We start from the raw sequence: 23,746 nt of genomic DNA, 5'->3' as shown, positions 1-23,746 counted from the left end.
AATGTATCAAGCAATCAGCTATTTCTGCCTTAGGTATTACTGCTGTGGGAGTCGTAATTTCTCCATAAACTATTACATGAGGAACAGAGATGGGTTTTAAAAGAAAACAAAACAGCTCAACTCTCTTTCATGCTAGCTGTCAAAAATAGAAGACCCACTGAAGTGAGAAAAACAGAGAAACGAAACCAGCATTCGCTGGCAGGGGCTCATGGGAATTGCAGTCCATGGACATCTGGAGGGCCGCAGTTTGACTACCCCTGCCGTACAGAGCTGTGGCTTCTGAGCTTCCCCGACTGGGAAGTATTTACACTTTGAACGGAGGACAGGTTCCTTTGGGGAAAACAGAGAGAGATCTGGGGCAGAGCAAAAGGGCGGGGGTGGGTGGGTGGGTGGGGGAAGCCGGCGTTATCCCCGGCTGACAACAGGGCTAAGCGGATTTGCACGGTCACTCTTAAGCCCTGGAGGCTTGTGGATAAAAACATGTCCGGGGACCACGCTGGGGATCTCCCCCTCCCCAGCCCCCAGTTAGAAAGAAAGTGAACGTTCTCGTGTTTGAAAGTATGCGGGACCCCCAGGCTGCACAAAGCCGCCCAGTACTGAACCAGGCTCAATAATGTCAGTAATTTCTGCTCAGCAGCTCTCCAGGACCTCGGTTGGATGTCTCTCATATCACCTGCTGCCTGGTTCTTAATTGGAGATGCCAGGGATTGAACCTGCGACTTTCTGTAGGCCATGCAAAGGCTCTGCCCCTGAGACACAGCCGCTTCTCAGGATCCCCTCTTTGGAGAAGGAAGTCCACGCAGGCCGACATCCGATCACCTTTATTCAAAACAATACCAAACAGTTGGAGAAACACAACGCAAGAATTCTCTGGGTTTCTGGCTTGGCCCGGACAAGACAATGCACATTAAAATTGCACACCGGTGCTATTTCTCTCAGCACCAGCCAAGTGCTGGTCCAAAGCGGCTGACGTCAAGCTCCTCGGAGCAGAATACGACTTCTTGGCCAGTCCCCAGAGTACACCCTATATTGTTCAGAGGCCACTGTCCTAAGGGGCCATTTCCCGTCAAGGTAGGGGAATGGCTGAGTCCAAATCCAAGACTTTCCCCCAGATCCAGCCAAGAAAATCCCTGCTCTTCACCCAAGAGTTGTGGATAAACATGTACAGGCAAACACAGTTATTCTGAACTGGGCCCAGTTGCATTTTGGAAACCAACAAACCATCCCCAGCCAGGAAATCGCTTTGATCTGTTAGGCAAAAATGCTAGAGATGCAAAAATGCATTCATCGCTGCTTCCGTCCTTGAGGCCCGTAAGACGAAGGCACCAGACTCCTACTCTCGGGGCCCCGAAATACATTCAATATGGCATGTCTAATCCAGCACAGGTACATTGTTCTAGTTCTGTAATCAGCCTTGAGCGTCACCCAGAAAGGCGGGTTACAAAGGAAATCAGCGAACACCAGGGGGACAGGTCGGAAGGCTTTGGCGGAACTCAGGGTCTCTTTTCTGTTTCTGCAGGGTCGGCGTACGCCGTCTTCAAACTGGTCCGAGCTTCTCAGCCCAAGTGAAATATAGTCGGGGAGAGGGGTGTGTGACCTGGAAGAACATGCTCCTCCCTTGTGCACATACATGTACATGTATTTTTGTTAAGGAACATTGTATAGCAGAGAACGAACATCCTTTGGAAGAGAAAACATTACTGATCTTTTGATTGCTGGGGGAGGAACACTTTTTAAAACAGAACAAGTGTAACATCTGTTTGTGATCAGAAAAAATAAAGAGCTTCACCCAACCGTTTTGGACAACTCCTATTTTTAAAAAAATGCTACCTCGTTTACAAGCCTAAGTTTTAAATAGCCGCAACGAACTAACACGGAAGCATTGTATTCACAGTGACAAGTTGCATTGGAAAAAACAGACCCTGCAGATAATTTTTGGGGAAAGAATTGAGTTTGTTGTTGTTGTTATGTGCGAAGTCGTGTCCGACCCATCGCGACCCCATGGACAATGATCCTCCAGGCCTTCCTGTCCTCTACCATTCCCCGGAGTCCATTTAAGTTTGCACCGACTGCTTCAGTGACTATCCAGCCACCTCATTCTCTGTCGTCCCCTTCTTCTTTTGCCCTCGATTGCTCCCAGAATTAGGCTCTTCTCCAGGGAGTCCTTCCTTCTCATGAGGTGGCCAAAGTATTTAAGTTTCATCTTCAGGATCTGGCCTTCTAAAGAGCAGTCAGGGGCCACTGTCCTAAGTGGCCATTTCCAGAATTGAGTTAGGAGACATGAAAAGACAGGATATCACCGCAGAAATCAGGGCTTCACATCAACGCTTGGCCTTCAGGAGATAAAGGAAACCTCCATGTTCAGACATAATCAGGAGACCACCTCAGCCTTTCTGTCCTGTGTCTAGACGGCCAATATGTGAAATGAGATGCTGGACCGGATGCACTACTGTCCAGACACAGCAGGGCTCCCCTGATGTCCTTAGGAAGGCCTCGGCCTCCCTGCCCTGTGGCTGGCCCTCCAGAGGAACTGGCTGGCCCCTGGGTGAGACGGGAGGCTGGACTGGATGGGCCCTCCCTGGCCTGACCCAGCAGGGCTCCCCTGATGTCCTTAGGAAGGCCTCGGCCTCCCTGCCCTGTGGCTGGCCCTCCAGAGGAACTGGCTGGCCCCTGGGTGAGACGGGAGGCTGGACTGGATGGGCCCTCCCTGGTCTGACCCAGCAGGGCTCTCCTGATGTCCTCAGGAAGGCCTCGGCCTCCCTGCCCTGTGGCTGGCCCTACAGAGGAACTGGCTGGCCCTGGGTGAGACGGGAGGCTGGACTGGATGGGCCCTCCCTGGTCTGACCCAGCAGGGCTCCCCTGGTGTCCTTTAGAAGGCCTCGGCCTCCCTGCCCTGTGGCTGGCCCTTCAGAGGAACTGGCTGGCCCCTGGGTGAGACAGGAGGCTGGACTGGATGGGCCCTCCCTGGTCTGACCCAGCAGGGCTCCCCTGATGTCCTTAGGAAGGCCTCGGCCTCCCTGCCCTGTGGCTGGCCCTCCAGAGGAACTGGCTGGCCCCTGGGTGAGACGGGAGGCTGGACTGGATGGGCCCTCCCTGGTCTAACCCAGCAGGGCTCCCCTGATGTCCTTAGGAAGGCCTCGGCCTCCCTGCCCTGTGGCTGGCCCTCCAGAGGAACTGGCTGGCCCCTGGGTGAGACGGGAGGCTGGACTGGATGGGCCCTCCCTGGCCTGACCCAGCAGGGCTCCCCTGATGTCCTTAGGAAGGCCTCGGCCTCCCTGCCCTGTGGCTGGCCCTACAGAGGAACTGGCTGGCCCTGGGTGAGACGGGAGGCTGGACTGGATGGGCCCTCCCTGGTCTGACCCAGCAGGGCTCCCCTGGTGTCCTTAGGAAGGCCTCGGCCTCCCTGCCCTGTGGCTGGCCCTCCAGAGGAACTGGCTGGCCCCTGGGTGAGACGGGAGGCTGGACTGGATGGGCCCTCCCTGGCCTGACCCAGCAGGGCTCCCCTGATGTCCTTAGGAAGGCCTCGGCCTCCCTGCCCTGTGGCTGGCCCTACAGAGGAACTGGCTGGCCCTGGGTGAGACGGGAGGCTGGACTGGATGGGCCCTCCCTGGTCTGACCCAGCAGGGCTCCCCTGGTGTCCTTTAGAAGGCCTCGGCCTCCCTGCCCTGTGGCTGGCCCTTCAGAGGAACTGGCTGGCCCCTGGGTGAGACAGGAGGCTGGACTGGATGGGCCCTCCCTGGTCTAACCCAGCAGGGCTCCCCTGATGTCCTTAGGAAGGCCTCGGCCTCCCTGCCCTGTGGCTGGCCCTCCAGAGGAACTGGCTGGCCCCTGGGTGAGACGGGAGGCTGGACTGGATGGGCCCTCCCTGGCCTGACCCAGCAGGGCTCCCCTGATGTCCTTAGGAAGGCCTCGGCCTCCCTGCCCTGTGGCTGGCCCTACAGAGGAACTGGCTGGCCCTGGATGAGACGGGAGGCTGGACTGGATGGGCCCTCCCTGGTCTGACCCAGCAGGGCTCCCCTGGTGTCCTTTAGAAGGCCTCGGCCTCCCTGCCCTGTGGCTGGCCCTTCAGAGGAACTGGCTGGCCCCTGGGTGAGACAGGAGGCTGGACTGGATGGGCCCTCCCTGGTCTGACCCAGCAGGGCTCCCCTGGTGTCCTTAAGAAGGCCTCGGCCTCCCTGCCCTGTGGCTGGCCCTGCAGAGGAACTGGCTGGCCCCTGGGTGAGACGGAGGCTGGACTGGATGGGCCCTCCCTGGCCTGACCCAGCAGGGCTCTCCTGGTGTCCTTAGGAAGGCCTCAGCCTCCCTGCCCTGTGGCTGGCCCTGCAGAGGAACTGGCTGGCCCCTGGGTGAGACGGGAGGCTGGACTGGATGGGCCCTCCCTGGTCTGACCCAGCAGGGCTCTCCTGGTGTCCTTAGGAAGGCCTCAGCCTCCCTGCCCTGTGGCTGGCCCTGCAGAGGAACTGGCTGGCCCCTGGGTGAGACGGGAGGCTGGACTGGATGGGCCCTCCCTGGTCTGACCCAGCAAGGCTCCCCTGATGTCCTTAGGAAGGCCTCGGCCTCTCTGCCCTGTGGCTGGCCCTGCAGAGGAACTGGCTGGCCCCTGGGTGAGACAGGAGGCTGGACTGGATGGGCCCTCCCTGGTCTGACCCAGCAGGGCTCTCCTGATGTCCTTAGGAAGGCCTCGGCCTCTCTGCCCTGTGGCTGGCCCTCCAGAGGAACTGGCTGGCCCCTGGGTGAGACGGGAGGCTGGACTGGATGGGCCCTCCCTGGTCTGACCCAGCAGGGCTCTCCTGATGTCCTTAGGAAGGCCTCGGCCTCTCTGCCCTGTGGCTGGCCACTTTTGGAATTTCAAGGGGACGCGATGACTGTCACCCAGGTCTACTGGTTGGGAAAGGGGAGGGGGGGCGCCCACTTCCTGGATGAACCTCACCCCTCCCAACTCCCCCAAACCTGGAAGGATGTCACAATGTTTGGACGTCCCCCAGAAGGACCCTGAAAGCTCAACAGAAATGCACAGAAGTCAGAAGGGACAGGCAAGCAAATAGCAACAGAAAACACACGGCTTCTGGGGATTATGTTAATCTCTGCTTCGTCTCCCACCACCACCACCCCCGCCAGCCGCAGGAATTGCAGCTATCCAGCAGCAAAAAAAAAAAAAAAAAGAACATTAAAACATCTTCTAGCATCGGGTCCCCAAGATAATTGAGCCTGCAGGTACCTCTAGAATTTTAAAGTTGGTGAACACCCTCAAAATGGCTGCCACAGGAGGTGGAGCCAAGCTCAAAATGGCTGCCCCAGGAGGTGGAGCCAAACTCAAAATGGCTGCCCCAGGAGGTGGAGCCAAACAATTCCTTACTCCCCACACCTCCTTGGAAGGAGGAAATCCTGAAGGGGGAATGGAACCACACACTGACTAAGGAAGGCACAAATACTAGCTGTCCCTCTTCTCCGGTGGGAAACCCTTGCATTTGAACAACGGAAGCCTAGCGTAACAGGTGAAGGAGCATGTTCTAGTCTTCTGCAGGTGCCACGGCCACATGTGGATTGAAAAAGATCTCCATTCACATGCACTTTCGCCATGCCCATCTCTGCCCTGTCCCTACAAAGTTGTGCGGAATTCACCTTGCAAATGTCTGATCTCGCTCGGCAGATTTACATCCCACTGGACTGTCCCAAAGTCAACCTCACCTCTAAGCAGGAATCACTCTGAAGGGCTTGGGTGGGCTACCCAGACAGAGGTTCTGGCGGATGCCCCTAACCGTGGTGAGACACAAGCTCCTTTAAGCGACCAGCGTCAGGGCAGGGAAGTTCTGGAAATACGTGGACCAAACTCGTGGAAATTGGATTTAACCCGGTGGTTTAAACCAGGGTGTTCCACACACCCCCCCCCTTGATGGGAATCCATCCAGCCTCAGAATTAAAGCGAAAGAAATCGGGAGTTGGGGGAGGGGGGGGCAAAAGTCAGAGGGTGACCAGCTCAGGATGACTTCAACATCTTGGCGGTGATGGAATTGGCCCCTCTGATACGTGTGTCATTCGTATCGACCTAGAAGGAGAAAATGATTCACGTCAGGTGACGGTAGAGATAAGATGCCCCTTTCTGAATTAAAGAGGTTAATTTGTTCATCCAAGAACCTGTGCATGAAGAAGAAAGCAGTGGCAGCAGCGCTGGTTTTTATATCCCACTTTTCACTGCCCCAAGGAGTCTCAAAGCGGCTTACAATCTCCTTCCCTTCCTCTCCCCAAAAGAAGAGTCGGCTTTTATACCCCACTTTTTACTACCCAAAGGAGTCTCACAGTGGCTTACAACCACCTTTCCTTCCTCTCCTCACAACAGACCCTGTTTGGCAGGTGAGGCTGAGAGAGCTTTGAGAGAACTGCTCTAAGAACAGCTCAGAGAGAACTGGGGGCCATTCCGCACCAGGATCTATGTAGCAAATTGGTTGCAGAACGAAAAAACGCCATTTTAAATAGTGGAATTCGTCGTTATGCATATCTGCCTTTGTAGTGGAATCCAGTTGCGTTTCTATCGTTTCCCACAGGTTTCCGGTCTCGGCAAAAATCGCTAGCCAGGAAGCGATATTGCCGAGCTTTGTCCCGCCCCTGGCCGTCAGGCAGCCAATGGGCGGCCGTTATCATGCTTCCAAAAAGCCCCTTTCCCTTTAAGGAAGGTTTAAAAAAAACACACACACACGTTGCAACGAATCTGCATTGATTCGTTGCAACCCATCTATCTAGCAGGTGGTGTTTGAGCTGCCGTTTCATCGTTGCCACGCTCTCCCCGAGTGAAAAAAAATAACCTCACCCCGCACAGGCACGATTTTCGGCCGAAAATAGAGTGAAAAATAAAGGGAAAATAAACCAGCAAACGGGGCTGTGTATTGCTTGGTGCTTGGTGACTTAAAACAGCACTGGGGAGGGACTGCAGCCGGGGAAGCCTCGCTGGGTAAACAAAGGCTCGCCGGTGCGTTGATCTCCGCTCGCTCCGAGAAAAAAAAAGGGCGATCGCTTCGCCGGAAGATCAGAGAGCCAGGGGGAGGGACTTTGCAGAAACCGCAACAATGGTAACGCACATAACTTTTCCGCTAGTGTTGCAGATTGGTTGCAGGAGTGTAGCCCTTTCCGGAGGGTGAATCCACTTTTTGGGATTTCCCTGAAAGCGCTACAACGAAGCGCTTTTTGCGGATCTGTTTCAGGAAAGTGGCAGATTGTCAACGACGTTGTGCATAACAGCAAAACAGTAGCGATTTCAATTTGCAACCATTGTGCAATTTTGAACGAGTGCGGAATGGCCCTGGGACTTGCCTGAGGTCACCCAGCTGGCTGCATGTGGAGGAGTGGGGCATCAAACCTTGGTCTCCAGAGTACAGCCCGCCACTCTTAACCCTGACACCATGCTGGCAATTCGATGCTTGCAAACTGTGTCACACAGACTGCTAGCAACTCTTCTTCCCAGCTTGGTGTATTGGTTAGAATTGTAGACTTCTAATCTGGTGAGTTGGATTTGATTCCCTGCTCCTCCCCCACATCCAGCCAGCTGGGTGACCTTGGGCCAGTCACAGCACTGATAAAGGTGTTCTGACCAGCAGGAATCTCAGGGCTTTCTCAGCCTCACCCACCTCACAGGGTGTCTGTTGTGGGGAGGGGAAAGGGAAGGAGACTGTAAGCCGCTTTGAGCTTCCTTCAGGTCGGGAAAAGCGGCATATAAGAACCAACTCTTCTTCTTCCTCAGTAATCTCAGGGCTCTCTCAGCCTCACCCACCCCACAGGGTATTTGTTGTGGGGAGAGGAAAGGGAAGGCGAATGTAAGGCGCTTTGAGACTCCTTCGGGGAGAGAAAAGCGGCATATAAAAAACAATTCTTCTTCTTTTTCTTGCTGTCCAGAGATTTCAAGAAGCAGGATGATGTATTGAAAACCTCACCATGGAAAAATTTGAGGCACAGCAAAGGGCAAGGTTAAGCACTGTTGAACTGATAGCTGCTCCCGTCAATCAAATACAACCTTCTCCTGCATTTGCCGCTGATGTGACATAATTTGCCTGCAGGAGCGTTTGCAATCAGGGTACCTCTGAGAATAAGCAGAGTGCAGCCTCCACTCACGGCAGCTCCTTTGTAGGGATAAGGGGCATTTATCTATTTCTTCAGTTTCTGTTCTGCTCTTTCCTGAAGGCCCGGAGCAGATGACAAGAGTTTTTTGACAAACTGAGAAGCTGATTAAAACACCTTCCATGTGTGACTCCGTACAACACTTGTCGGAGGAGAATCAGGGAGACCCCGGTTTGAGTCCCTGCTCGTGCCGCAAAAGCTCACTGGGTAGCCACAGGCCAGTCACAGACTCTTGGCCTGACCTACCCCACAGGGGTGTTGTGAGGATAAAACTGAGGAAAGAACAAAAGTGCAAGCTTCTTTGGGGAATCCTTGAAGGGGAAAAAAAGGATACAAAAGAAGTAAAGGGAACGAACAAACAACATTTTATTTTTTCAGACTTCTCACAGCCATTGGGGTTGTTCATCGTAGCACCCCTGGACATCCTTGGCTAGCCCAGGCAAAGCCCTGCCTAATATTTGGATGGGAAACCTCCAAGGAACACCAGGCGGCCAAGACAATGAAGCTGCACCAAATATGCGATACGAAAAAGGCACTTCCTTGGAGGTCTCCCATCCAAGTATTAAGCAGCTTCCAGGATCTGACAAGATCAAGGTAGGTGAGGCTACTTTACCGACTTAGTGTTTCTAAGCAGGGGCTCATGGGAATTGTAGTCCATGGGCATCTGGAGAGTCACAGTTTGGCCACCCCTGTTCTGATGGCTGCAGACTGAGTAGAGCTTGATTTTGACTCTCTTTTGAATCCAGAGCACTTTTAAGTCCTTTCTTCAAGGCATATGCTTTGTAAAGGTAAAGGTAAAGGTATCCCCTGTGCAAGCACCGAGTCATGTCTGACCCTTGGGGTGACGCCCTCCAGCGTTTTCTTGGCAGACTCAATACGGGGTGGTTTGCCAGTGCCTTCCCCAGTCATTACCGTTTACCCCCCAGCAAGCTGGGTACTCATTTTACCGACCTCGGAAGGATGGAAGGCTGAGTCAACCTGGAGCCGGCTGCTGGGATTGAACTCCCAGCCTCATGGGCAAAGTTTTCAGACGGCTGCCTTACCACTCTGCGCCACAAGAGGCTCATGCATATGCTTTGACACTTCCTCAAATACAAAGAAATGGGAATTTCCCAGTCCATACGCATACGTAGAGGGTGAGTAGTCAATTCGCCTACCATGGAACAAAGGTGCTTAAGAGATTCAAGGGCCAAGCAGGAGTGACAAGCTTAACATATACGGTTACCATTTGTTCGGGTTAAATTCCAGGAGCAAGGGGGCATCGTGGAGGGAACAAATATGTCAAAATTGTGGAGATTAATGGGCAGATGTATCCCTGACTGAGGGACAGAGGCCCTCCCATGACATCTCACAGGTCCCACTGGCCTCAAACTTTGAATCAGATCAACACGGCTGCAGGCTTGAACCTACCAACTTCGGATACTCTTCCAAAATCTTTTAACCAGAAGGTCCCTTAAAGTGAAGTGAGACCCCTGCTGGTGGGTGGGAAACCAACAGCCTCCTCCCCCAGACAAAAAACGCATTGAAAAATGGAAAAGCCCACCCAAAAAGTTTGGAGACCCCTGTGAGCAGCCCGTGGGTTTGCTCCGAGGGTCTTTCTGGAAGAGGTAAACGGAAGGATTCGGATCAAGGCCAGGGTGTGCTAAGGGGACCGCCCGTCTCCTACCTTTTCCGCAATGTTGTCCATTTGGTTGTTCTGGATGTCGATCTCGTTGCCAATGTCGATGGCCATGTTCCGCAGGTTGCCCAACAAGCTGTCGACGTAGTTCATGTTCTGCTCCATCTCCTCTTCGGCATCGTCTTTCGTGATCCTGGACGACAGAAGACGCACCATGCCGGATCTCAGGAAAAGACCCTCCACACTGCCCAGCGATCGAAAAAGCTCCTTTTGTCGAATTTGTCATGGGGGGGGGGGTTGGCAGGCACATCTCCCTGGGAAGATTGTGGGGCCTCCACCCAAAAGGCCCTGCCTTGTAGTGGCTGTTTTAATTGAGGGTTTCGTGATCCCTTCCTGTTTTGCATCCACAAAGTGTTTGCATAAAAAATAAAGCTTTGGGATGGTTTCTTGTGCTCCCTTCCTGGCACTGTTCCCAAGGGGGCGTAGCAAAATTCCCCGTCAACACAGGGCGAGAGAAAGAATCCCGCCATTCTGTCTCCCACTCACCAGCCACTTCTTACCTCTGAATGAAGGGCCCGCTCATGACCATCTGGTTCCCGTCGGCCACCATACAGGGCTGCCGAGACACAACGTCATCCTGGCTGTTCCCGGACACGGTCTTATAAGCCTCCAGGGCTTTGATGTTCTTTAACCTAGGTTAAGTGTGTTAGAAGAACCTCTACTGAGTAAAACCTCCATATGCAAGAGCACCTACCACTGAGTGCCAAATGCAGCCCGGCCAGAGAACCTCTCGGTGTGAGACGTAACAACTTACTTGCCGCAGGGGCAGACGAAAAGCCCGCAGCATTTGGCCATGTCCGAAAGGTTTTTCTCTGCTTGCTTCATATTTTGATGGATTTGATCTAAGCCTTCCTCAATCCGGTCCAGTTGCTCTAAGCAGGAAAGCGATGGAAGAAATAAAACAGAAGGGAGAGAGAGAGAGAGAGAGAGAGAGAGAGAGAGAGAAAGAACGAAGGAAGGAAGGAAGGAAGGAAGGAAGGAAGGAAGGAAGCAAGGAAGCAAGGAAGCAAGGAAGCAAGGAAGGAAGCAAGGAAGGAAGAAGAGAAAGAAACAGGGTGGAATGAAGACAGAAAGAAAGAGAAAAAAACAGGAAGGAAGAGAAAGAAACAGAGGAAGAAAGAGTGAGGAAAAATAGACAGAAAGAAAGGGACAGAGAATGAAGGAAGAGACAGGAATAAAAAGAAAAGGGAAAGAGACAAACAGACCCAGTATGGGGCAGTGATTAGAGGCTAAGAACACGACCTGAGTTAAAAATCCCACTTTGCCATGAAATGTGCCAGATGACACCAGTCAGTCCTGGCCTAAGCTACCTGGCAGGGTTGTTGGGAGTATCTCATGGGGTATGGGAAGCCTTGCAGTGCTGTCCAGGGTTTGTTGGAAGAAGGGCAGGATAAGAATGTGATGGATCCACACATGGCGGAAGAATGAAGGAAGAAGGCGGGGAGTGTAGCCTCTTCAGAATCCCCACCTGGAGGGTCTGTCATTTTCAGAACACCAAACTAGTAAAACTAGTACCAGAGATGAAAGGGTCTGGCCTGGAAATCCTCACCCTGATGCCCTAGTTTTCTGTATGCGGGGAAATTTTGAAAAAAGAAAGGCGTGACAGCCTGCCTCTCACAGGTATGTCGAATACATACCTGCTATGGGGCTCCTGGTCATTCCCTCCCCCCCCCTTTCTCTCTCTCACACACACAGACTCCTGCCCCCCCCTCCAACTCCCCTCTCCCTCCTTCCCTCCAGCTTCCTCAACCTCCTCCCTCGTCCGCCCCCCCTTCCCTCTCAGACACACGCACACTCCTTCCCTCCTCCCTCCTTACATCTTGCAGCAGGAGGTCCCCTGCCTTCTCCAGCTGCATAGGCTGTGCCCCAGTGGCTGTATGGGTTACAGGGTGGCCCCTAGCAGCTTCAGGGACGGCACTTTGTTCCTCAGCAGGGTTGGCCCCCAGTGGCTTCAGGTGCGGTGCCTTACCCTGCAGCGGTTGCAAAGGTCACAGGGCAGCTTCTGGTAGCTTCTGGGACTCCGCCTGTGCCTCAGCCGCGGCCTCCTCTGCTGGCAACATCCTTTCGTCTTCTGCCGCGCTCCCCAGGGCGGGTTTACAGACGTCATGTCCACACCCATTTCCATCTCAGGGGGCGCACCAGAAGATGTGTTCCATATAAAAGATGTATTCCATATATCTCTCACCCTCCTCCTGAATTTTCGTAGTCCACTCTAGGTCCTCATCCCTCTGTGCACAGACCCAGCCAATGCGATAAGAATATGAGTGGGGAACAAACAAGGATTCTTCCAACTTCATTTGTGAGTGGGAAAAGAAAAGGGGTTCGATTCTTCTGAACTGCCACCGTCCCAGCCCAGCACTTACCTCCCTGTTCGTCCAGCATTACCAAGGTCCGGATCCCAGCATCTTTGGTCTGCTCAGGAGGAGGGGGGAGAAAGAGAGAGAAAATGGAGAGGCATAGAAAGACCTCCTAATTCTGCATAATTTCCATCAAGACTGCTGGCTTGGGAGTCTGTCTGTAGCTGTAGGAAAGAGCCAGAGTCCAGGAGCAGCTGGGTTTGAGATACGATGACCAAGAAACAGAATCCGAGGCTGAGCACACATGAGCAAGGGTGAGTGGGCATGCCAGCTGGGGGTGGCCATGTATTAAGGAAATCCACCTGTGCCTTCTCTCCCCACCCCCACCCACCCCATCCAGGCTCAGTCCTTCGTCTCTTACCTCCTCCACCAGATGGACCATCCGCCGAGTGCTGTCCAAAGACTGCCAGAGCAATTGTGTGGCGGGCCAGAGACAGCCAGAAGAAATAAAGAAAATTGCATCTTACCAAAAGAAGACTTATCTTGAATCCCAAGCCAGATTGTTTATTGGTTTACCGCATTTGTTCAATGACGTCAATTAAAACAGGTACAAAAATCACACGGCAATTGTCCAGTGAAATCCTATAAGACAGAGGTAGTCAACCTGTGGTCCTCTAGATGTCCATGGACTACAATTCCCATGAGCCCCTGCCATCAAATGCTGGCATTTGCTGGCAGGGGCTCATGGGAATTGTAGTCCATGGACATCTAGAGGACCACAGGTTGACTACCACTGCTATAAGATGCATAAAACCAATCCTATGCCAACCCCAGGACAGTAGGAACCCTACGGGGGCATCAAATGTTCCAGGACCCACAAGCCAGCTAAGCCTTACAATAGGCAGAGGCTAGAACAAGTCAGAGTCCAGATTTGCACCTTTAAGACCAACCAAGTTCCATTCTGGGCAGAAGCTTTTGTGTGCCTGCAGACTTCTTCAGGTCCTTGCGTGCCCAGGAAAGCTCCTACCCAGAATTAGACCGGGTGGCTCTTAAAGGTGCCCCTGGACTCAAGCTTTGTTCTGTTGCTTCAGACCAACTCCAGATCTCCAGACCTCACCTGGGGTTTGGGCAACCCGCCAATTTTGCAAATCAAAAAAAGGTGCCAACCTTAAATCATCTTTTTCTCTCCCACCTTTTGGATGGAAACTAATGACTCCGTGCCGTTTAGGCTGCCTGGCACCAAGCAAACCCACCAGGCTGATCTGGGGCCGCTGAGACAAGGAAGAATTCTTGTATCTGCTCATGCTGCCGGCACCTTCTTGGCGCCTGTTGCCCACCCTGCACAGGGTGTGGGAGTTTGCGCCAAAACCTGGAGAGCAGCAATTAGCTGCAGGCATCTTTCTGGCACCCGGAGCTAGACAGGTGCACAGCGGTGAGGTGGGGGACAAGACAGGTCTATGATTAAACCCTTCACCCCATCCCTCTCTCTTCTGTTCTTGGCAACAAGGAAGAATAGCTCGCCACCTGCTAAAGCATCATGCTCCGTCGTAGCTGGAAGCGGGTAGGGGGGGACCGAGCTGCCCACCCAGGCAAGGCCCTGACAGCTGTGGCCTTTGTTCCCAAGAGGCTCTGGATCAGGTGAGAAAGAAGTCAAGTTGCCAGCCTCCAGGCAGAGCCAGGAGATCTCCTGGCATGACAACCAATCTCCAGACAACAGAGATCATTCCCCCCCTGGAGAAAATTCTGCCTTGGAGGGGGGATTCTGTGGCATCCTGCTCCTCTGAGGCTCCTCCCTGCCACAAACCCCGCCCTCCTGAGACTCCGCCCTAGAATTTCCAGGTGTTTCCCAACCTGGAGTTGGCAACTCAATGAAGGAGCCAGGATCGCTGTTCACTCTGCATGGAGCCTGTTCCCCTTTGAAAACTCAATGCTCCTTTGAGCAACTTGGATCCACAGGGCCCGTCCGTTCAGGTGTATGAAGCCCAAAAGGGTGGCAGGGAAGCGTAGTGGTTGGAGTTTAAGAACACAAAGAATTGGATGTTCACGTCCTCACTCTCTAAGTGGCTCTGGCCAATAGGGATGCCAGGTCCCCCTGGCCACTAAGGGGGGAGGGGGGGAGGGTGGCCAGATCCAGGTTGGAGGATTTTGGAATGGAATCTGGGGAGGGCAGGGAGCTCAGTGGGGTGCAAGGCCACAGAGCCCCCCCTCCCAAGCAGCCCTTTCCTCCAGGGGGGCTGATCTCTGTAGTCTGGAGAGGAGCTGGAATTCTGGGGGATCCCCAGTGCTCACCTGGAGGCTGGCACCCCTACTGGCCAATAACCTAGCCTACCTCACAGGGTTCCTGTGATAATTAAAAGGGTGCTAGCGGTGGGAACACAGTGGTCACTCCTTGACAAAAAGATCAAAAATCTATTAAGTAGAAGAATAAGACTTGGTTTTTATATGCCACTTTTCACTGCCCGAAGGAGTCTCCAAGCCTTCCCTTTCTCTCCCAAAACAGGCACCCTGTAAGGGAGGTGAGGCTGAGAGATCTCTGACAGAACAGCTCTGTGAAAGCGGCACTATCAGGGCTGTGATTAGCCCAAGGTCACCCAGCTGGCTGCATGTGGAGGAGCAGGGAATCAAACCCAGCTTCCAAGATTAGAAGCCGTCACTGTTAACCACTACACCACGCTGAGTACATCCTTTCTGCCCCTTTTCAAAGCAGTTCAGCAGGCTGCCATCTCTGGGTGGGATATTTTTGGAGGTTTTGGGGGTGAAGACTGGAGATGGCTGGGTTTGGAGAGCAAAGGGACCTAGAGGGGCATAAGGTCACATAGCCCACCCCTCCCAAAGGGGCCCTTTTCTTCCGGGGAGCGGATCTCAGAAGTCTGGAGACCAGCTGAAATTCCAGGAGATCTCATGGTCCTGCCTGGAGCTTGGAGGCCCTGGGGGTGGGCAAGGGCACTCCGTGGGGGTGACTCTCTCCCCTACCTCGTTGGTGACATGGTTGATGCGACATTGGATGGCTCCCCGTTCGGATTCCGCCGTTCCGTTGGCCGACATCCCGGGCGTCAGAAGGAAGGGTTCCAAAGGAGACGATTTTCCTTTTGCAGACCACAGCGGGTTCGCCTAAGAGAGCCAGAGAGAGCTGGTGAGCATGAGAGATGGAGGGGATGTTTTCCTCCGTGGAAAGCAAGAAGCAACCCCACCCAGTGTCCCTTCAGAAGGCTGCAGAAGGAGCTGGGGATGTTCTCCCAGTCTGGTTGGTCAGGAAAAACCTGCTGTTTGGGGAGCAGAGCCTGGGGAGCGTGAGATTTGGGGAGGGGTGCAAGGTCAGAGGATCCCTGCTCCAGACCACCGTTCCCTCCAGGGAACTAATCCCAGTGGTTTGGAGAAAAGTTGTAACACAGCAAGATCTCCAGGCTGCACCTGGAAGCTGGCAACCCCAGGAGGTGACTTTAAAAACAACGCAGGAGGCCTCTTGTGTAGCCCCCAGAGGCACGTGATTCACCCCAGCAGTCTTTGGAGCTGCTCTTGCAGAGTTCCCAGCCTCCAGGTACCAGCTGGAGATTCCTGGTGTCACCTCCAGGAAGTGGTCTGAGGAAGCTGCACATGAAAGCTCACACCTTGAATAAGTCTTGGTTGGTGTTAAAGGTGCCACCGGACACAAATTTTGTTGATCTGATCTCCAGACGACACAGATCACCGCACCTGGAGGGAAATGGTTGCTTCGGAAGGAGGAGCCGACGGCATTATGCCCCTCCCCTCCCCAAAGGCTCCACCCCCAAAGCCTCCATGTCTTCCCAATCTAAGTTGGCAACTCTGTGCTCTTGCAAGTTAATATTCCTGCCATAACGCCAGCCCCCTCAGCCGAAATGCCAGCCGGCACCCACCAATTATTGCGTTTGCAAAATGCAGCTGTTGATGCGTGGAAAGGACCTTTCGGCCCCCCTACCTTGTGCTGATGCACCGCCTCTGGAAACCGAAGATGCCTGAAGGCAGGTCCCCTCTCCCGTGTTTTCCCACCACCTGCAGGAAAGGGGGTGGGGTGGGGGAGAGAAAGGGGAGGAGAAATCCCCAAACCTCTTTCTTGGGTCTGACAGCAGAGAGAGGGGGGGGGCTGGCTTGGGGGGAAAGTGGTGGAGGGGACCGCTGAGAAATTGGAGGAGAACGCCAACTTCTCCAGAGACACAAAGGAGATCTCGGAGGCAGCCAGAGTGGGAGACAAGAAGAGCACCTAAAATTAGCCAAGGGCCTGGAGCCTCTTCCCGATGAGGAAAGACTCACACTCCCGGGGGCTCTTAACGGAGAAGAAAGGCAGGGGTGGGGAGGAGAGAAGACATTAACCAGCGATTCATCATTTATTTACAAAGTTAGAAACAGGCCAGGCAGGTCCATTCCTCCACGCAGAACTCTGCTTCCCTGAGCCCTTGGCTGTCCCTGGAGTCGGCATCGTTGGGACTTGGGCCATCAGGGGAGAAATGCCCCACAGAGGGAGCTCAGGGCATTCTGCTGCCCCCGAGAGAGAACCTCCGGGGCCCGCCTTGCCAAGGTGGACTGACTGCGGACATCTGGCCTCGCCTTACACAACAGCCAGCCCAGTGCTCGGAGGGTCAAACAAGCAGGGCAAGGAGATCACTGGGATTCTCAAAATACGGAGACACCCTTTACTCAGTCCATGAGCATCTGGAGGACCGCAGGTTGACTACCCCTGCCGTAGATCACAAGCTCCAAGCTCACCGCCTCACCAACGCCGGGATATGTGGGCCAGCCCTCCAATGGCCGATCTCCTTCCTCCGGGGTCGCAGACAGAGGGTAGCAATACGAGAGAGAGTATCCAACCGTCACCGGCTCACTTGTGGAGTGCCACAGGGACTGGTCCTCTCTTATTTAACATCTTTACGTGCCCTCTTGCCCAGCTGGTGCAGAAGCTTGGGCTGGGTTGCCATCAATATGCCGATGACACCCAGTTCTTCCTCCTGATGGATGGCCTCCCTGACTCTCCCCCAGAACCCTTAGCCAGCTGCCTGGAAGCGGTGATGGGGTGGCTCAAGCAGAGTTGTCTGAAGCTCGACCCTTCAAAGACGGAGATCCTGGGCAGGAAGGGACCAGTGAGGAAGCGCGCCTGCCCACCCTGGACGGAGTGGGTCCAGCAGTACAGCACTCCGCCAGGAACCTGTGATCCTCAACGCCTCCCTCTCCATGGAGGCGCAGGTCAGAAGAGTAGCACGGCAGGCCTTTTACCACCTACGCCAAGCCAAACTACTAGCGCCCTACTTGGCCCCAGAACACCCAGCCACAGCGATCCATGCGACGGTCACCTCTAGACTGGACTCCTGCAACTCACTCTACGCAGGCCTGCCCTTGTCCTTCACCCGGAAACTGCAATTGGTGCAGAACGCAGCGGCCAGGATGCTCACCATCACACCGTGGAGATCTCATCTCCGGCCGATACTTCAACAACTCAACTGGCTCCCAATTGAATTCCGGATCAGGCGTAAGGTTTTGGCTCTACCTTCAAGGCCATACGCGGTCTGGGCCCAATGTACCTGAGAGACCGTCTCTCTGCCTAAACCCCCAAAAGAGCATTACGCTCCGCCACTGACAACTGGCTAATGATCCCTAGCCCCAAACAAGCACGTCGGTCCTCAACAAGGGCCAGAGCTTTCTCTGTCTGGCCCCCACCCGGTGGAATGAGCTCCCTGAAGAGACCAGGGCCCTGACCAAACTCCCACAGTTCCGCAGGGCCTGCAAAAGGGAGCTCCTCCACCAGGCATTTGCCCGAGACCTGAGCTGGGAAGCAAGAGTTTACATTATATAAAACACGAGTGTTTTATCAAAGCAAAGGGATTTGCCCCTTAGATGTGCACACCAGCATTTTACCTTATTCTGGCATTCGTTAAGAGCCCTTTTGGGTGCAGAACTCTTGAGCCGCCCAGGAGGGTATTGCAACCTGGACAGGAGCATGGGCATGGGAATGAGGGCCCTTCCCTGAATGGCACCCTGGGGAGCAGGTTTACGAGAAAGCCCTTCCTTCCCGGCCCATTTGGGACTGTGGGATGGGAAAGTGCGTGGGGCTTTCTCCTGCCCCCAAGGGGAACAGCCGGGAATCATAAGGCTGCTAAAAGCCGGCCACTGAGTCCGACCTAAACTGGACGGATGATTCAGCCCCCCTCCCCCTCTGACACGAGCCATTTACGCTCACTCGGGGGTGGGGGGGGGAGATGTGAACTGCATTAAGTATCCGGAGCTCCTGCCAATGCATTAAGGGGAGGGCGGGTGTCAGGCCCCCCTCGAAAGGAACGGACACAAGATTCTCCACCGACGTCATCCCTGGCCTCGGCAACCTTCCGAATCTGTTCAGAATCACAAGCAGAGATGAGAAAATCATCCTCGCCCTCTTTCTCTCACTCCCTGGTTGCCAGCTCTGGGTTGGGACATACCTGGGGACTTTGGGGGTGGAGCCAGGAGTGAGCGGAATTTGGAACGGGGCCTCAGTGCAGGTAATGTTCCGGAGCCCCCCCTCCAAGACAGCCATTTCCCCCAGGGGCGACCGATTCCTTTAGTCCAGAGCTGAGCTATAAATCCAGGGGATCCCCAGGTGCCCACTCAGTAATTCCACAGGGTGGGGTGTGGGGGTGGGGGTGTGCAATTGAACAAGCAGAAGGGGGTGGGGATGCCAGCTTCCTGGCTGATTTCTTCTCCTTGGGTTTTCATGGTGAGGTAGGGGGCAAAGAGGTGAACAGCACAGGCTGAGGCTGGAGACTTCTTCAAATGACAATAGGTACTCAACCCGGGAGACAGGGATCGGTTCACCCAGGAAAAGCAGCTACTTGGGTTGGTGGATTCGATGATGTCTCTCCCTGCCCTAAGCCCCACCTTCCTCTGGCCCCAACTTCCAAATCTCCAGGCAGAAAAAGGAGAAGAGTTGGTTCTTAGTTGCCGCTTTCCTCAAAGCGGCTTCCAATCACCTTCCCTTTCCTCTCCCCACAACAGACACCCTGTGAGGTGGGTGAGGCTGAGAGAGCCCTGAGATTACTGAAGAAGAAGAAGAGCTGGTTCTTAGATGCCGCTTTTCTCTACCCGAAGGAGTCTCAAAGCAGCTTACAATCGACTTCCCTTTCCTCTCCCCACAACAGACACCTTGTGAGGGAGCCCTGATATTATTGAAGAAGAAGAAGAGTTGGTTCTTATATTCCACTTTTCTCTTCCCGAAGGAGTCTTAAAGCAGCTTACAGTCATCTCAGGGCTCCCTCAGCCTCAGTAATATCAGGGTTCTCTCAGCCTCATCTCCCACACAGAATGTATGTTGTGGGAAGAGGAAAGGGAAGGCGAATGTAAGCCACTTTGAGACTCCTTCGGGTAGCGATGACCAGCATCTAAGAACCAACTCTCCTTCTTCTTCAGTAATATCAGGGCCCCCAGCCTCACCTCCCTCGCAGGGTGTCTGTTGTGGGGAGAGGAAAGGAAGGCGATTGGAAGCCGCTTTGAGACTCCTTTGGGTAGAGAAAAGTGGCATATAAGAACCAACTCTTCTTCTTCTTCAGTAATCTCAGGGCTCTCTCAGCCTCATCTCCCACACAGAATGTATGTTGTGGGGAGAGGAAAGGGAAGGTGATGGGAGGCCACTTTGAGATTCCTTCGGGTAGAGATGACCAGCATCTAAGAACCAACTCTCCTTCTTCTTCAGTAATATCAGGGCCCCCAGCCTCACCTCCCTCGCAGGGTGTCTGTTGTGGGGAGAGGAAAGGAAGGTGATTGGAAGGCGCTTTGAGCCTCCTTCGGGTAGAGGAAAGCGGCATAGAAGAACCAACTCTTCTTCTTCTTCAGTTATATCAGGTCTCTCTCAGCCTCCCCTCCCTCACAGGGTGTCTGTTGTGGGGAGAGGAAAGGGAAGGCGAATGGAAGCCGCTTTGAGACTCCTTCGGGTAGAGATGACCAGCATCTAAGAACCAACTCTCCTTCTTCTTCAGTAATATCAGGGCCCCCAGCCTCACCTCCCTCGCAGGGTGTCTGTTGTGGGGAGAGGAAAGGAAGGTGATTGGAAGGCGCTTTGAGCCTCCTTCGGGTAGAGAAAAGCGGCATAGAAGAACCAACTCTTCTTCTTCTTCAGTTATATCAGGTCTCTCTCAGCCTCCCCTCCCTCACAGGGTGTCTGTTGTGGGGAGAGGAAAGGGAAGGCGAATGGAAGCCGCTTTGAGACTCCTTCGGGTAGAGATGACCAGCATCTAAGAACCAACTCTCCTTCTTCTTCAGTAATATCAGGGCCCCCAGCCTCACCTCCCTCGCAGGGTGTCTGTTGTGGGGAGAGGAAAGGAAGGTGATTGGAAGGCGCTTTGAGCCTCCTTCGGGTAGAGAAAAGCGGCATAGAAGAACCAACTCTTCTTCTTCTTCTCCTTCTTTGTGGTGGTAGAGATGGCACCATCTAGCCTCAGTATGAGAAATTACTCAAGGGGGGTTGGTCTAGAGAAAAAGACTATTTATTTGTTTGTTTGTTTATATACCTGCGCTCCCAGCACAGCTGGATCACAGCGGTTTACAATAAACATAGAATAAAACATCCTTAAAAACATCCATACAATTTAAAACATCCAAATATAACAACATTACTCCCTAAAATTATTAGAATCAAGATGGCGGTAAAAATGCAAACTCCACCCCCAATGTCTGAAGCAGCTGAACCAGCACAGCAGATAGTCAACAACCAGAGATGGAGAAAAAAAGAAAAACCAGAAAAACCAAGGAGTGAATCGTTCAGTGGTTCCAGGAAGATCTAATACCTAATCCTGGAATTGGGGGGGGGGACCCGATCTCATCCCCCCGTATCAGCAACACCCGTCCTCAACCAAACACCCGGTGGAAGAGCTCCACCTTGCAGGCCCAGCAGAACCCAGAGAGTCCCGTCAGGGCCCGCAGCTCTCCTGGGAGCTCATTCCACCAGGTAGGGGCCAGGACCGAAAAGGCCCTTTCCCTGGTCAAGGCCAGATGCCCTTTCCGGGGCCCGGGACCATCGGCAAATTCATCCCCGCAGAGCGGAGTGCAGTCCCACAAATAAGAAGCAAAGGTCAAAACCAAACCCTTGAACCTGATCCGGAATCCAACTGCTGACTCAGCAACGGCTAGACAGGAGTCCTCCAAGATGATTTAGTGAGGGCCCGAACAGCCGCATTCTGTACCAGCTGTGATTTCCGGATCAAAGCCAAGGGTAGGCCCGCATAGAGCGAGTTACAGAAGTCTAGCCTTGGAAGTGACTGTGGCACGGAGCACTGTGGCTAGGTGTTCCAAGGACAGGTAGGGCGCTAGTAGCCTGGTGCAGATGGGAAAATGCCGTCTGGGCTACCTTTGTGATCTGAGCCTCCGTGGATAGGCATCAAAGATCACCCCCAAATTCCTGGCCAGTGGAGCAGATGTCAACTGCATGCCATCTAGGTAGGGTAATCATGCTCCCAACTCCTGCCTCTTTCTCCCCAGCCACAGGACCTCTGTCTTGGAGGGGTTGAGTTCAGACAACTCTTCCTGATCCATCCAGCCACTGCTTCCAAAATAACTGGCAAATGTCTCCGGGGGAGGGGAGGTATCCGTCCGGCCATTCATCAGGAGATAGAGCTGGATGTCATCTGCATACGGATGACACCCTAGCCCATAACTCCGGACCAACTGGGCTAGAGAGCGCATGTAGATGTTAAATAAGGTAGGGGAGAGTATCACCCCCTGTGGCACCCCACAAGGGAGTGCAAAGGGGGCCGACAGCTCCTCCCCCACCGCAGCCCTCCACGACCTCTTCTCAAGAAAGGAGAGCAGCCACTTAAGGGCTGTTCCCCCCCATCCCTGTATCAGCTAGGCAGCAAACCAAAAGCTCCTGATCGACCACATCAAAAGCGGCCAATAGATCTAATAGCAGGAGAATGGCTGACCCGCCTCAGTCCTGCTGGCGCCGGAGATGATCCATCTGAGCAACCAGCACGGCCTCCACCCCACGGCCAGGACGGAAGCCAGACCGGTATGGGTCCAGGGCCGATCCACCCAAAGCCTCATCTGTCCAGTACAGGGATGCCATCCTCCAGGTGGGACCTGGAAAGCCCCCGGAATTACCTCTCAACTCCAGACTACAGAGATGAGTTCCCTTGGAGCAGGGGTAGTCAAACTGAGGCCCTCCAGATGTCCATGGACTACAATTCCCAGAAGCTCCTGCCAGCATTCGCTGGCAGGGGCTTCTGGGAATTGTAGTCCATGGACATCTGGAGGGCCGCAGTTTGACTATCCCTGCCTTGGAGGGTGGACCTTGGCATTTTACCCCACTGTGGTCCCTGTGCTCCCCAGGTTCCACCCCAAATCTCCAGAGTTTTCCCAGCCTGAATGAGGCAACCCTGCACTTCTTCCATCCCGCAGAACCGCCCCCCCCCTCCAAAATTCTCCTACATCTAAAGAGATCCACGCCTCCACCAGATATCATGGCAAAATGCCCCCAATACGCGACCGGCACCAAAACCACCGGGTCTTTCCTCCTCTCTGACTTTAAACTCCTCTGCCCATAAGGATCTGTCCCCCCCAACTAGCTCCACGAGAGAAGGACTTCCCGCCTTACCAGCCCCCCTCCTCTCCCTCCCGCAAATCAACAACAGGTTGCGGGATCGCCGAAGGAACGCGGGGTCCGGAAGGAAGGCGCTTCCCGCAAACTCCCCGCCACAAATACGCGAAGCGCCTCCAAAGACGCCGCGAAGCCGGTTGCAACAGATTGCAAATCAATGCGCAGGAACTTGGAGCGCGCTGAATCTCACGGGCATCCCTCGCTGGGACTTCTTCTGCAGACCCCCAGAGAGCCACTCGGGGATCCCTGAAAGACATCTCGACCCTCCCCTCCCCTCCCCTCCCCTCCCCTCCTCTCCTCCAAAGTGGCCCTCTCCCTTGAGTTACCTGCTCCTTCTTTACTCCGTCTTTGCACCCAGGCGAGCTCTCTCTCTCCCTCTCGCTGTCATCGGCAACAGCCTGCGCTCAGGATGGGCGCCCCTCCTTCCCCGCCCAGGGGCTCCAGAGAGGGCTGGCCACACCCTCCGGAGGCGCTTCATTGGGCAGGACGCCTGACAGGCAGCCCCGGAGGCTGGCGGATTGGCCGCCCGGCTGAAGAAAGGGGCGGGACGGGGCGGAAGAGCCCGGGGCTGGTCCCCACCCCCGCCCCCCTCCAGGGGATGCAGTTACCAGGGGCAACCTCCTCCCGCTGACGTTCACTGGGGAAGGATGGAGAAGGCCTCTTTGGCACAGCCACCAGGGTCACTGCACACCTGGCACAAAGGCTGCCCAGGGGCAGGGGGCATCTGGGGGCACGGGGGTGGCCTGAGAAGGGCGGGCACTAGCTTGGCACAGGCTGGAATAAGAATCACTCAGTGGAGTGTCTTGGGAGCTGGGCAGCCTGGCAGAGGTGGTACGTCTTTGGGCATTTTGGGATTCCAGAGCAGACCGGTGAACTTGCACAGTAACCCTGGCAACTTGGACATCTTTGTAACCCCAGGCAACCCGGAGAACTCAGTAACCAGGGCAACTGGGACGCTTGATTAGCCAGGGCATCTTTGGAAATGGGGCAGTGTGTCTCGCAAACCTTGGGCATTGGGAGATGCCAGTGGAGTATAGATCTTTGCGGCTGCAGCAGGGGGAAATCAGGGGCTGGTGTCAACACACTCCGACCCAA

General features: G+C 54.4%; 1 protein-coding gene across 2 annotated transcripts; it reads right to left on the bottom strand.

Moving 5' to 3' along the window:
- Positions 1-806: 806 nt before the first annotated feature.
- On the bottom strand, positions 807-23,487 carry LOC143828235 (synaptosomal-associated protein 25-like). 2 transcript variants are annotated; one of them, XM_077318513.1, is made up of 10 exons: positions 22,978-23,487; positions 16,019-16,092; positions 15,690-15,774; positions 15,055-15,192; positions 12,503-12,544; positions 12,148-12,196; positions 10,539-10,656; positions 10,285-10,416; positions 9,773-9,917; positions 807-6,046 (listed from the first exon to the last, which is right to left on the bottom strand). In XM_077318513.1, exons 4-10 carry the CDS (start codon positions 15,124-15,126, stop codon positions 5,978-5,980), a joined length of 627 nt encoding a protein of 208 aa, XP_077174628.1. In that variant the 5' UTR covers positions 15,127-15,192; positions 15,690-15,774; positions 16,019-16,092; positions 22,978-23,487; the 3' UTR covers positions 807-5,977. The 2 variants fall into 2 exon arrangements, with proteins under 2 accessions (XP_077174628.1, XP_077174627.1); XM_077318512.1 differs by lacking the exon at positions 15,690-15,774.
- Between the last annotated feature and the right edge of the window lie 259 nt (positions 23,488-23,746).

This window comes from Paroedura picta, unplaced genomic scaffold (assembly GCF_049243985.1).
Source record: "Paroedura picta isolate Pp20150507F unplaced genomic scaffold, Ppicta_v3.0 Ppicta_v3_sca21, whole genome shotgun sequence".
NCBI lineage: Eukaryota > Metazoa > Chordata > Lepidosauria > Squamata > Gekkonidae > Paroedura > Paroedura picta.
The sequence above is the reverse complement of the archived record's forward strand: the minus strand, read 5'-3'. Positions and strand labels throughout refer to the sequence as shown.